This window comes from Rhinatrema bivittatum, chromosome 2 (genome assembly GCF_901001135.1).
Source record: "Rhinatrema bivittatum chromosome 2, aRhiBiv1.1, whole genome shotgun sequence".
NCBI classification, from domain to species: domain Eukaryota; kingdom Metazoa; phylum Chordata; class Amphibia; order Gymnophiona; family Rhinatrematidae; genus Rhinatrema; species Rhinatrema bivittatum.
In genome coordinates this window covers 654,100,542-654,112,863 of record NC_042616.1, presented here as the reverse complement: position 1 = coordinate 654,112,863, position 12,322 = coordinate 654,100,542, and the positions used below count along the sequence as shown (strand labels likewise).

Genomic DNA, 12,322 nt, shown 5'->3' with positions numbered 1-12,322 from the left:
TCATCTCATAGGTCTCTTCCCAATGTGCATGTGGTGAGATCCTTGTCTGATACATCAGGACTTCCCAAAACTATCTTGGTAACCCCAGAACCAAACAGGTTTTCAGGATATCCGAAATGAATATGCATGAGTTAAATTTCCATGGACTGGAGTCCCAGTGTATGCAGACTTGTCTCATGCATATTCATTGCGGATATCCTGAAAATCCAACTGTTGCTAGGGTGGTCCCCAGGGTAGGTTTGTGAAGTTTGTAAATAGTACCAGCACCAGTGTGGCTAAACTTACTGCGAGGGATAGAATAAATGCCAAGCACAAGCATTTAAATCAGACCCAAGGAAATGGTTTCTAACTTAAGGGAACATGGCAATGAAATAGCAATTTGTGGAAGAATAATAGTCCCCTCTTACAATACAAATGCCAAAGCAAACCTGAGACAAGTATTTAAAGAACAATAAACCACTTTGTGCAAGAAAACTCACTTTTTATGGCTAAACACTTATTAACCTATTCAGTACGGTAGAAAAAGTCCTGCTTACAATGTGAAAAGCCCCTTACTTTTGGCACATACTGAATTGTTTTTGTGTGCCTTCGTGTCATTTCTAGTCAAATGATTGCAAAATGCATTCGAATGGCAAGTTTTCAGGCCCTCCTCCCCCCCATCTCAATGATACTGTAGCTCCTCCAATTAGCCTGTCGAGATACCAACAGGAAGATCGGGGCTGAGGAGGGGAACGTGGAGGCGGCCCACAAGCAAATGACAAACTGGAAATGATCGTTTTGCTAAGGTTTTCTTTGCTCTTGGGCTCGAATTGGCTATGCAGATGTGCTGCTTTTTTATGGCAGTAATTTTGCATGGTCATTCTTAGTAAGTAGGGTGAAAATGACCAGATTTAAGTTATAATGAATTTGGCTAAACAGGTGCGATATTTGACCGCACTTTTCGCCTTTTAGTATATTGACCCCTTATTGTCTAAGCAGACCATAACTTGGATCTTTCCATTTCATGAGTATTTATATAAACTAATTTTACATCCATTGATGAAAAACAAGAAAAACAAAATTGAAATGCAGCGATCAGTTCGAAACCAGGTCAGTGTGGAATGCACCCCTGAAATGTGATGGCTGTTGCTTGCAGGAGTTGCATTCTGAATGCGCGGCCAGTTAGAAAACCAAAATGTTCCTAGAGTTGTTTGTACTCTTTTGACATTCCGTTGTAAAACAAATTGAGTTATGTAAGCACTGCCTTCTTTATCCTTACACAGGACTGTCCTGAAGCTTCGAAAGCCACATGGCATTTTCTCCTTAAAAATTATGCTCCGTGTTGCACACGTGCATGCATTCCCCTTAAAGGTGCACTTATTGTTCCTTGTCCTGCCTGACAATGAAATTGTGCAAGGGATAGACTCTGAATTAGCAGCACTTTTAGAGCTGTCAGTATTTGAAGTGTATCCGATTTCCAGACAAATAAATAGCCGATTTTCTTTTTTTTGTTTTTTTTTTGTTTCTTTATTTGGGTTGTAAAAGCAGAAGATATGGGAAGGGGAGTGGCGGGGGTAGCACTGAGGAAAAGTACCATTATGTGCTAGGTTTGGTCTTTAAATTCTAGGGAGTCGCTTGTTCCTCATAATGTGTATGCACTAGAATAAACGCTAAACATTTCTCTGGTAAATTTCTGAGGCGGAAACAGTGATAAATGAGTATATTGATCATACAGAATAGGAAATCTTATAGATCATTAATAAATATATATATCTATCCATGGACTTGGCTTTTGCTGTACATACTGCAACATATGGTATTGCACTAGGAGACTTGGCTTTCCTTGGAAACATTTGTACTTGCTGGCATTCTCCAAGCAGCTTCACATATGCAAGGCAGACCGCAAAATACATGAAAAGGTTCTTATTCTGACTGTAGATACAGAAGGAAGTGGTTTATGACAAGTTGTGCTGAGCACCGCTGACAATGTATTTCATCGCCAAGAAAAGTCTTGGCTGTCAACAAGACAATCTTTAGTTGGTCAAGGACCTTGTTCTCCAAAGATGTTTCCCATGGTTTGTCTATGGATGAAGTCTTTGTGAAATGGAGCCGTAGTTCATGAGCTGTCCTTAATATATCTTACAATTGTATTTAGGACTACAGAGGATGCATATTGCTTTATCCTGAAATAGTTTTTGACTGTAAATTTAGAACGTTTCAATAATTTAATTGTATTTAAATGTAGCATTCATGCCACTAGTGATTTCTGAAAACTATTTATCTTGCAACGTTTTACTTTAAAATAATCATGAAATGTATTTGTTTTTGTTTACAAAGTTCGCTTGCTGTATTAATCACTCTTCTGATTATCGTTAATGTCTAATGATGATAAGCAACAAGCCAAAAGGAAACAGTGGTATTTATCCTGTCATTTCCTTTTATTTATCATTTCTAACAATTTATTATCCTAGCTGTCTTTGACTAGAGTGCAAGCTATGATCAAGTTGTCCCAGGTTCAATCCAATCACTAACAAATGATGCTTAAAGGGTTAAACATTTGACATCTGGAAAAGCAAGTAAATCTGAGCCTGAATGAAAAATAAATTGACTTGATTAATGACTACTCAAAATACTACTATATTTAGTCTAAAGAAAGAAAATCTGTGACACTAAAATCTTAACACTGAGTGCAACATAGATATTTGTATGTAATCAACATAATGTGAAACTGACTATGATAACCTCTTGAATAAACATTTGTATTACTAAATTACTGAAAATGTTATTTTTTACCCTTTATAAACTTGTTTTTTTGGGGAAAAAAATTGTGCATGACAGTTTTTTTAAATAGTAGAAACATGCCTTATTTTTTTCGAGATCTACTTTCAATATGATTAAAAAAAAAAAGCAGCAGGTATATTCAAGTTTAAAGTATTTACACCATAAAATCTTGCATTTCCATCAGCTCATGAATTTTCTCTAATTACGTCATAGTTATTTAACTAATAATAAATGGTGGTGTGCAACAGTGTACGTTTGCTGTGTCCTGTGTTGGTTTTGGACCATGGTTATCTAAAATTTTGTCACGTCATTATCAAGTGTTTACTATGAAGAAGAAACAGTCCTACGTGCAAATCTGAAACGCTGAATGATTTTTAAAAGAACAGTTTCATTCAAACTAAAAAAAATCCACTCAACGTTTGCTTTTATTTCCCCTGCAAAAAACTTGGTACTGCTTAACCATAATCAGTGAAAATAGAGCCTGTGGTGCTGGGTAGGATAATACAAGTGTTTGTACATGTGAGTTTATCAAACTAAAGTACTTATGATTATTGTGGTTTTTGTCTGTTGCTATTAGGTACATATATTACACTGAGTATTGTAATCCTTATCAACTAAGCCTTTAGTTGAAGTACAAGGTCAAGAAATGAGGTTTATTGTGGAAGCAATCTATGAATCCTCTTAACCTAGTTGTTGTTTTAAAAAAAAAGGCTGTTATAGTTAACGCAAAAAAAGCTACGTAATGACATTTTGGACCGATTCTTTTTATGAATGTATTTATTTATGTATTTATTTATAAATGGTTTCCCTCATTGCTTGCAGAGATGTACCTTTTAAGGTTTAATTTACAAAAAAAAAAAACTTACAGGTAATTTGTCTGGCTCGAGGTTTATAGCTGTCATGAGTTTTTCAGTTTTGTCTAGTTTTAAAATGTGTTGGGTTTCCATTTTAATCTCTGTGAGACAATTATACAGAGAGATGGTTATGTTTTAGCTAAAGCGTATCTTCCATAGCATTTCAAATTATTCACAGACCATCGTGCTTATATGTGCATCTATGAATTTAAAAAAATACAGCAGTGAAATGCTTGAAACAGATCATAAATTTGCCTCATTTTATTGCATGTCTGAGTCAGGTTGAGAGGACAAGGGCAACTATGTTCTTTGTGAAAGATTTAACTCTTTCCGGCTCTGAAGACAAGACTGTGCGGTATCTGTAACTGGCACCCAGCCGTAAACATCTCCGCAAATACTTGCAACCGGATTTTTGCTGGGTTTCCCTTTGATCCTATCCCGATAGTGTTCCAGTTTGGCATTGTGATCGCCGCTGCAGCTGAGCGGTTCCCCAGCGTCCTGGGATCGCCTCTCCCCGATACTGTCCACCTTCCCATGCCCAGGGGGCTCAAGTTAAAAAAAAAAAATGACAAAAATATTGGAGGTTTTAGCGTTCTGCGGTTAATTCTGTCTTTAGTTGTTGGGTTTCAATATTGTAATCTTCTTGGACTCCTATGCATTGGAATCTAAAATACGTCCAACATAATGGGAAGAAATTATTGTGTTACAGCTAGAAAAAGACAGTAGGAAGTTATTTTCTTTTTTGTAGAGAGAATCGGGAGTTTGTGTAGCAAAGCTGAGAAGCCTTTTCTTCCCCCCCCCCTGCAAATTATCAACAGGGAAGGCTGAGAGCCCGTGGCGTATTTCAGTAGGAAGGATCTCACGCCCCCCGAAAGATCCCTTTTGATCCTGAGAAGTCAACCTCGGCCAAACTTATGCAGCAGGGAAATGCTTACAGGTTGCTAGAAGCCGACAAGGGTAAAATGATTCGCACTTGAAATGGAAATATCCAAACGGCCTTGGCGGAAAGCACCTGCCGACAAAGTTAGAGAGAGAAGTTGTTATTACCTGAGAGGAAAAAAAAAAAAAAAAGCCAAAAGGGGAGCTGAAGATGAGGAGCTGATGTTGCAGGGCAGGAGTGGCTATTATTTGAGAGAAAAGCAAATGATTTTCTGGCATAATAAAATCCCACCTGAGATCCAAGGTAGAGACTCAAAATCACCACCTCGTTATTTAACTAGTGCTTTTCAGATTTCCCCATGCCTTTCAAGTTTCAATCACCAAAGCGTTTTCCTATATTTTTTGTCGTCTACGGTGAGGGGCAAAAGCTGTTTGGTGCATCTGCTCTCTGACATCCTAGTGAAAAGCAAGTTTCAGGCATTCTGCTTGCTATGAACGAAGTGCAATCTTAAAGGTCAGTTATTAAATGCTAATGCAAATATCCTATATATTTCACACGGGAAGTCCTAATTGCACTAGATAGATACCGACCGTGCGGATTATAGATTGGGGTGACTTGCATTTTAATTAAAATACGTGTTTGTTTCTGAGGTTTACACTGCAAAATGTAATTACATTTAGAATTCGTGGCACACTTTTCCCACCTAAATCTTATTTTCCTGAAAGGTTTTTTAATAAGAAACCTCACTTGACCATTGACTGTTTATTATCTCATGCACACCAGATCACTACCCCCTTCATTTATTCACTTACTTATTCCAGCAGATCAACTGCAATTGTTACTACCATGCATGTGAACCCTCATAATTATGTGTCAAACTCTACAAAGTGTATTATCCTTTTTTTCTAGTGGTAATTAGTTACCATAGCATTTAATACGTAAATGTGCCCAGAGCACACCATTAACACTTAAACGGCGGATTCAATTTAACACATGATTATATATTTCATATCGTAAGTCATTACATTAAGCAAGTCAATGTCACTCATGCTGGGGCCCATTCACAATGACTGCAGGCAAAACTAAAGGGCCTTTCTGTCCAGATCCAGGGACTATCATGTGGCAAGGTGGGTTAAACGGTCCAGATTGGTGGAGGGGAGGCTGTTACACAAACTGAAACTAGGAATCTTTTTTTTAAGGGGATAGTCCTTTCTGATTAACCGCTCTGTCAAGCAGCGAGGGGAAAAATACATAGAGCTCGTACAAAGAAGGCAATTTGCAGAATCTGTTTCACTAGAAGCTGCTGGTCCGTGTACATTCTCAGTCATTACAGGGAATCTCATTTTGTCCAGACGCACAGATCGTCTTGACCTAGCTGTCCGATCGCGCCTGTTGGCCAGCTTACACACTGACTTAAACCTGGACGTGGCAAAACAGCAGCTTAGAGGAAAATGACTCCTCTCTTAAAACACCTCGATCAGCGATTTAAAGTCCCCCCGTAACAATCCATTGGTGCCTCCGAAGTTTCTCTGGGCTGCAGCTGTCAGCGCTCACACGCGGGAATGTCACTGTACTAGGCTCGCCCTTGCTTACTTTTTGAAGTATCCTGCGAGGGAACGCATTTTATCCGCACCCTTTTGTAGAAACGTTTTGTAAAGTATCAGCAAGACTAGCTAACAGCCAGTTAAGCGTTAAGAAGCCCGAGCTAAATAACTTCAGGTTTGTATTAGTATGAAAAAGTCTGCAATTGTTTAGTTTCCTGTACTTATTCGTACTGGTTCCATTAGCATTTGACAGATCAATACCCTGTAATTATTTCAATGTCTGTGTACAGGTACTGTAGGTCATGCTGTTGCTCTGGATTATTAGTACTGAAGATGTATTGTTTGATAGGAAGATTTTCTCACTTGGGTTTTTTTTTTTTCTGAAAATAATTGAGAAGCATTGCACTTACAAGGCAAGTATTGCAAGGAAGCATTCCTCTAATGAGAAATATTAAGTAAATCTTGCCACAAATTTGTTGTAGCATGTTAATATGCAAAAAAAAAAAAAAAAAGTGCTGCTGGTGACTGCGGTTAATTTCTAATCAGAGTGATGGACAGCAGCGAGAGAACAATACAAACTAATGGCTGTGTTGCTGATCACTTTACCCCTTGATTAAAGACACCCAATTATAGCGCAGAACAGTGTCGTAATTATGTTCCTTAATCACATCCAGGAGGTTTAATTGCCTTAACGATGTGTTTCATTAAATGAATTTAGGTATTATAGTCGACAGTTTTCATACACAGTTGTTTTCAAATTAACATAATATTAGACATCGTCATGGAAATTGTTTTAATAATCATAATTAGGCGGCACCCAGGCTTTTGTCTGGTAATTCTGAGAGACAGCGCTCTTCTTTGGTCCGGGGGCTACTCTGCTGCCCCTGTCTGTGCAGTCTCCCCCCCCCCCCCCAGCGCCCTGCCACTTTACAGTTATGGCTCCCGAAAAGTTACAGGTTCACATTAATCTTTTTTGATGGGAAGCGGAGCAGAAAATGTTTCTTCTTCCTCGCCCCCTCCTCTCCGGGTTTGATGGCATTCAGAGGGTGCATTGTTACAGGGGGGGCCGGCTGGATGCATCCTTACCGCTTCTAACACGGGGCCTGATTTACTAAAGGCTCTTCTCCCACGCTGGGTCGATGAGGCCCAGTTCGCAAAATGCAAAGGATGCCTTCTAACCATCCGAAGGCAAAAAAAAAAACAAACAAAAAAGATTCACGTTTTATAAGAGCAGGGAAATAAGGGACCTGTGAGAGGCTGCACCTGTTTAAACTGGATCTCTTCAAACCCCATTGCCCCTAACCTGAACCTGTCGGCTCCCCCTGATCACTGTGGCTGACGAGTCCCAGGCAAAGGTGGACTTGTATTGCGTGATATTAATAATCAAGACTGATCAGCGGAGGGACGGCTCTAATCGGTCTGGGAAAGATAATTCTTACTTATTAATTGAGATGATTGTTATCTCGGCATTTATACGGAAGAGGCTTTTTCCACGATCAGGAATAACGTCAACCTCCTCATGAAAAGAGGTCTTATCCCCCGATCTGATTTCGCAGATCAAAACATGAGAATCTGAATTAAAACCATCCCCCTGACAGGCAGCATGGAATTCCCTGGCTCATTGTCTACGATCAGACATGCTTTTTTTTTTTTTAAATCTTTCTTGTTAGGGTTATCGAGCGCCAGTCAAAATAGCCGGAAAAAAGCAGAGCGTAGGGCTAAGAGTTTTAAAATCCCTCCTTCTCAGACCGAATCCGTAGAGCAGGAGGCCCAATTTTGCAACGCTGCGCTCATAGACTTTACTGCATAAGAGAAATTCTTTGAAAACAGGCACCAGAGGACTAGGTTTGCCTTTTCAGCCGGTAATGAATAATCAAAGATTTGTTAAAAATATTTTAATAAAAGGTTCTGTCACACATACAGCCATACGTAATTGTAGTAATCTGATTGATTTATTTATTACATTAGGACATCCTTAATTCCCTAAAAGGTATAATTTAACAGACTGAATGTATACTATCTACAAGCCATAGAAAAGGGTAGACTGAAATGTGTTCTGTCCAAATTAAAATGCAGACATCCAGCCTTGCAAACTGCAACTGTTTAACCTCACTTTGGGTAAAGAGCATCATCTGCATTTGGGAAAATAAAAATAAAATTCAAAGAATACATTTGAATCATTAATTCAGAATCCACCGTTCCTCTAATTTTCTTTTTTGGACTGAAGCAATTTATTAAAGCTCAATTTAATTACAGAGATGATGCAACTGAAAAACCAAATGACCTTTCATAAATCAAGCAGCTCCAACTCTTCGCTATTATCTTATACCTTGTAGGCAAATAAACATTTGGAACACTTGGCACGCACCATAAGTTAATCCATGAAACAGAATTTCTGAAGCATTAAGAAAACTGCACGTAAGACCTCTGACCTCAACACGATAAGTATTGTTGGCGTGGAAAAGTCATTGAAGAATGACATAAATAAATATGCACTGCCATACATCATTATGAAAGTGAAAAGTAAAGTGAGAATAAATACTTAAAAGAAAATCGAGTTTTTCAGTCACACTAAGTTCTTTTTCCCATCATTCTCACCAAAAAACTTTGCGCATTGTCGTAGGATTAAAATTGAGACAATAAAAAATACGAGTTTTCTGGTTTTTTTTGTTTTTTTTTAAGCAATCAAGTCTTTTTTTTTTTTTCAATTAAATAAGTCTATATTTCAAGTTTATTTCCTGGCTCAGATTTTTTTTTTTTAATGACCTTTTCAAGTGCTCTTTTTCTGATTAGTCTGAATATTCAGTCCATTTTCAGTCTAATCGTTAGCATTATTTCATTCTTTTCGGCTGCTCCTCTGAAATGAACTTTCACTCTTAAATGTACGTTTATATAAATAATCAATGCCCCCCTTTCCCACCAAGGGTTCGATGGAAGTCTCAATCTTTCATCTCCTTCCTCCTTTCAATCCATTCATAATCATCTTCACAGTGCGATGTTGATTTCGCTGAGGTCTAGATGCAAAGTCTATATTTTAGCGGGAGAGGAATTTGGGGAAAAAATGAAAGAGGAAGAAAAAAAAATTCTATAACGGGGAAAGTTTCGGTTGCTCCTGAAGTCCTCTTCTGCATAATCGCACGATTTCTTGCCTTCCTGCCCGGGTGGCTCCCGCGCTGCCCTCCACCCTGGCACCGGGGAGGAGGAAGCCGCACTGCACGGCGGGCGCTACCCAGCCCGGGGAGGGGTGGGGGGCTCTCCGCCCTCGGGTTTTAAGGCTTCTCGGTGCACTGCTTGCACAGGCTGGAGGAAACGTTGCTGAAGAGGGCGCACTTCTCCGGGCAGGAGCCGGCCGGCGGTAGGCCGGCGCCGAACTGGTAGCCGGCCGCCGCCTGCTCGTAGGCGCCCAGCGCCGGGTGCAGGGCGGCCGCCGCCGCCGCCGCCACGGCGGCCGGGCCGGGCAGCGCGGAGGAGGAGGCGGCGGCGGCGGCGGCCGAGAGGGCCTGGCCCTGGTTCAGATAGGCCACGAGGCGCCGCATCTCGTCCAGGGCCTGCGCCTGCATGAGGATGTAGTTCTTGGCCAGCAGCAGGGTGGCGATCTTGGAGAGCTTGCGCACGGAGGGGCTGTGCGCGTAGGGGATCACGGCCCGCAGCTCGTCCAGCGCGTCGTTCAGGTCGTGCATGCGCCGCCGTTCGCGCGCGTTGATGTTCAGCCGCAGCGCCTTCTGCTCCTTGGACTTCTTGCCCGAGCCGGAGCCGCCTACTCCGCCCGCGGACGCCGGAGCCGCCCCGCCGCCGCCCGCTCCGTCAGTCCTCGGCCCGCCTCCTCGGGCCCCTCCAGCCGCGGCGCGCAGCAGCAGCTCGCAGCGGCCGTCGCTGTCCTCGTCGGGGCTCTGCTCCTCGCCGCCGCTGCTCTCCGCCCCCCGGCTCTCGCCGTAGAGCGAGGCGGCCAGAGCCAGCGAGTCGCCGCCGCCGATGCCCCCCGGCGCTGCCGGCTGCTGCTGCTGCTGATGGACCTGATGCAGCAGCTCCGCTGGGTCCAGGCAGACTCCGGCCCCGGCCGGGGTGAGCTGGAGCCCGGTCAGCGGGGAGCGAAAGGCGGGCTCCATCCGCGGGTGATGGTGGTCGCGGGGCAGCCCCCTGTCCATAGCCCGCTCCCGGGGCAGCGGCCACCGCCGGACACACACACGCACGTACCCACGAGAAAAAAAAAAAAGACAAAATAATAATAATAATTTAAAAAAAATTCAAGTCTCTTCCTCCGTTTGCGAAAAAGAAAAGCAGAAGCCGGCAACCGCTGCAGCCTCGGGCCGGCTACTTTCCCTCGCCTTTGCCGGCGGTGGCGCGTGGAGGCATCTTCCCGGGACCGCGGCCGCCACGAGCCGGGGTGGGGGGGAGGGGGAGAGAGTCTCTTTACCTCATTATCTCTGGGAGGGAGGGGGCGCCCCGGGGGCACGGCGCCCGCCGCCCAATCAGGCGGGAGGGTTCGATGAATGGGGATGAGAAGAGGAGGAGAGGGCGGCGGGCGCCGGCCGGACCTTCGCTCGGTGAGGGGGAGGGAGGGAGGGGGTTTCAGAGGCTCGGCAGGGCGCCTGCTCCCGCGCTTCTCGCTGTCATCGGCCGGGTGCGGGGGCTTTTCCCCCCCACCCACCCCCACCCCCGGTCCGCCACCGCCGATCGGCTCCCGGCACTTTCCCCGCAGTAGCCACGGCTCGCTCTCTCTCTCTCTCTCTCCCTCCAGGGCCGCCGGCAGACTTCCACTAAACTTCTCGGTAGCTGCCGGGGAATTATATACAGCCCTCCCCTCCCCCTTTCCCCCTCCCTGTTTACATTAACCCTTCTGGTCTATATACATCTTTCTTTCTTTCTTTTTTTTCCTTTTGCATTCGTCAGACGTCCCCATGGGAGGCTCGCTGTCTGCTGGGCGACATCCTCGGCGAAGTTCACTTTGCTCTGGGATGCGGGATGGGCGGCGAGGACACAAAAAAACAGGGAGGAAGGAAAGGAAACTCCGGGGGGGGGGGGGGTGGGAAGGAGGGAATCGGTCCTTCCAGTTCAACTTTCCCCAACAAATCTCCCCACCCACCAGCACACACACAAACACCCCCCCCCCCACCCCCCCCCGCTGCTATTTAGGATTTCGTATCTCACGTCAGTTAATGTCAAATGGACAAATCCCCACAATGAAAGTGACAGGAGATCGCGCGCTTGGATGGGGCCCGCCGAGCGGGATCGTCCGTCCCCCGCCCCTGCCCTGTCTCTGTCACAAGGACGCGGAGCAAAGATTCCTTTCCTACATCTCTGGTTGCAGATCAAGCCCGTTCTTCTCTCCCCCTTCTTTTCAAGGAAGTCCCAGCGATAGAACCGGAATGGGATCGGTTTTGTTGTTTGTTTGTTTGGTTTTTTTTTTTTTTGGGGGGGGGGGGGTGTTATCTTTTTTGTTTTGTTTTGTTTTTTTCTCACGTGTGCTTTGCCTTCTGACCCGAAGCCTTGGGTAGCTGCTGGTACAGCTCCTGCTGACCGATCCCCCCTGCTCCTATAAATCCCGTTGAAGGGCACAGTTTAGATTAGAAGACGCTATTGCAGAAATCCTGGCTGATCTTTTTTTTTTTTGTTCTTCTAACTGCTCCTCCAGTAGCGGTGGCACAGAGGCTTCCCTTTTCTCATCCGATTTTAATCAGCCGGAAAGCACACGCGGCACTTAGTAGCAGGTTTTCATTCTTTTGACATCTGTAAAAACAATATTTCCCAACACCACCAGTAAATCATTCTTATGTGGCAGAATTACTGAAGGCTATGAAATTTTGGGGTTTCTCTGGTTTCATTAAAAACCTTTTAATTGTGTCTTTCAGAGTTGGCCCCAGGTGTTGGACTCTTTTCATTACATTTTGCTCTAATGTGATGAAATTCTAATTCTCTCCTTACCATATGGTTAAATTTCCCCACTGAGAATTGGTTGAAAAAGGAGAAATAATCTATTAATCTCTGTAATAGATTCACAAATGAGGTTTGCCACAGAACCTGTTTTTGAATGGCAATATCGAAGCAGTTGGAGGGGAGGAGGGTCGGGGGTTAGGTTTTCTGAAGGGAGGGGGGGGGGGCTGGGCCTCTGTAGAACAGAAAGAAAGAATCCTTTGGATTATTATTCTTATTTATTTATTTATTTTTTCACCTGAAAGAAACAATGAGAAAACCCCAATCCTCTGAAAGCTGCAGATTATTAAAATAATGGACTGAGATTTCAGCTCGTAAACACAGTGGCGGAGGTTTCCAGGGATTGACTGTAA

General features: G+C 43.7%; 1 protein-coding gene across 1 annotated transcript; it reads right to left on the bottom strand.

Moving 5' to 3' along the window:
* Positions 1–8,680: 8,680 nt before the first annotated feature.
* On the bottom strand, positions 8,681–10,581 carry BHLHE22 (basic helix-loop-helix family member e22). Its single transcript, XM_029591384.1, has one exon. It carries the CDS (start codon positions 10,181–10,183, stop codon positions 9,308–9,310), a length of 876 nt encoding a protein of 291 aa, XP_029447244.1. The 5' UTR covers positions 10,184–10,581; the 3' UTR covers positions 8,681–9,307.
* Between the last annotated feature and the right edge of the window lie 1,741 nt (positions 10,582–12,322).

What these genes read in the sequence shown, in the direction of transcription:
- BHLHE22 (XM_029591384.1), bottom strand. Translation starts at nt 10,183, where the DNA reads ATGGACAGGGGGCTGCCCCGCGACCACCATCACCCGCGGATGGAGCCC.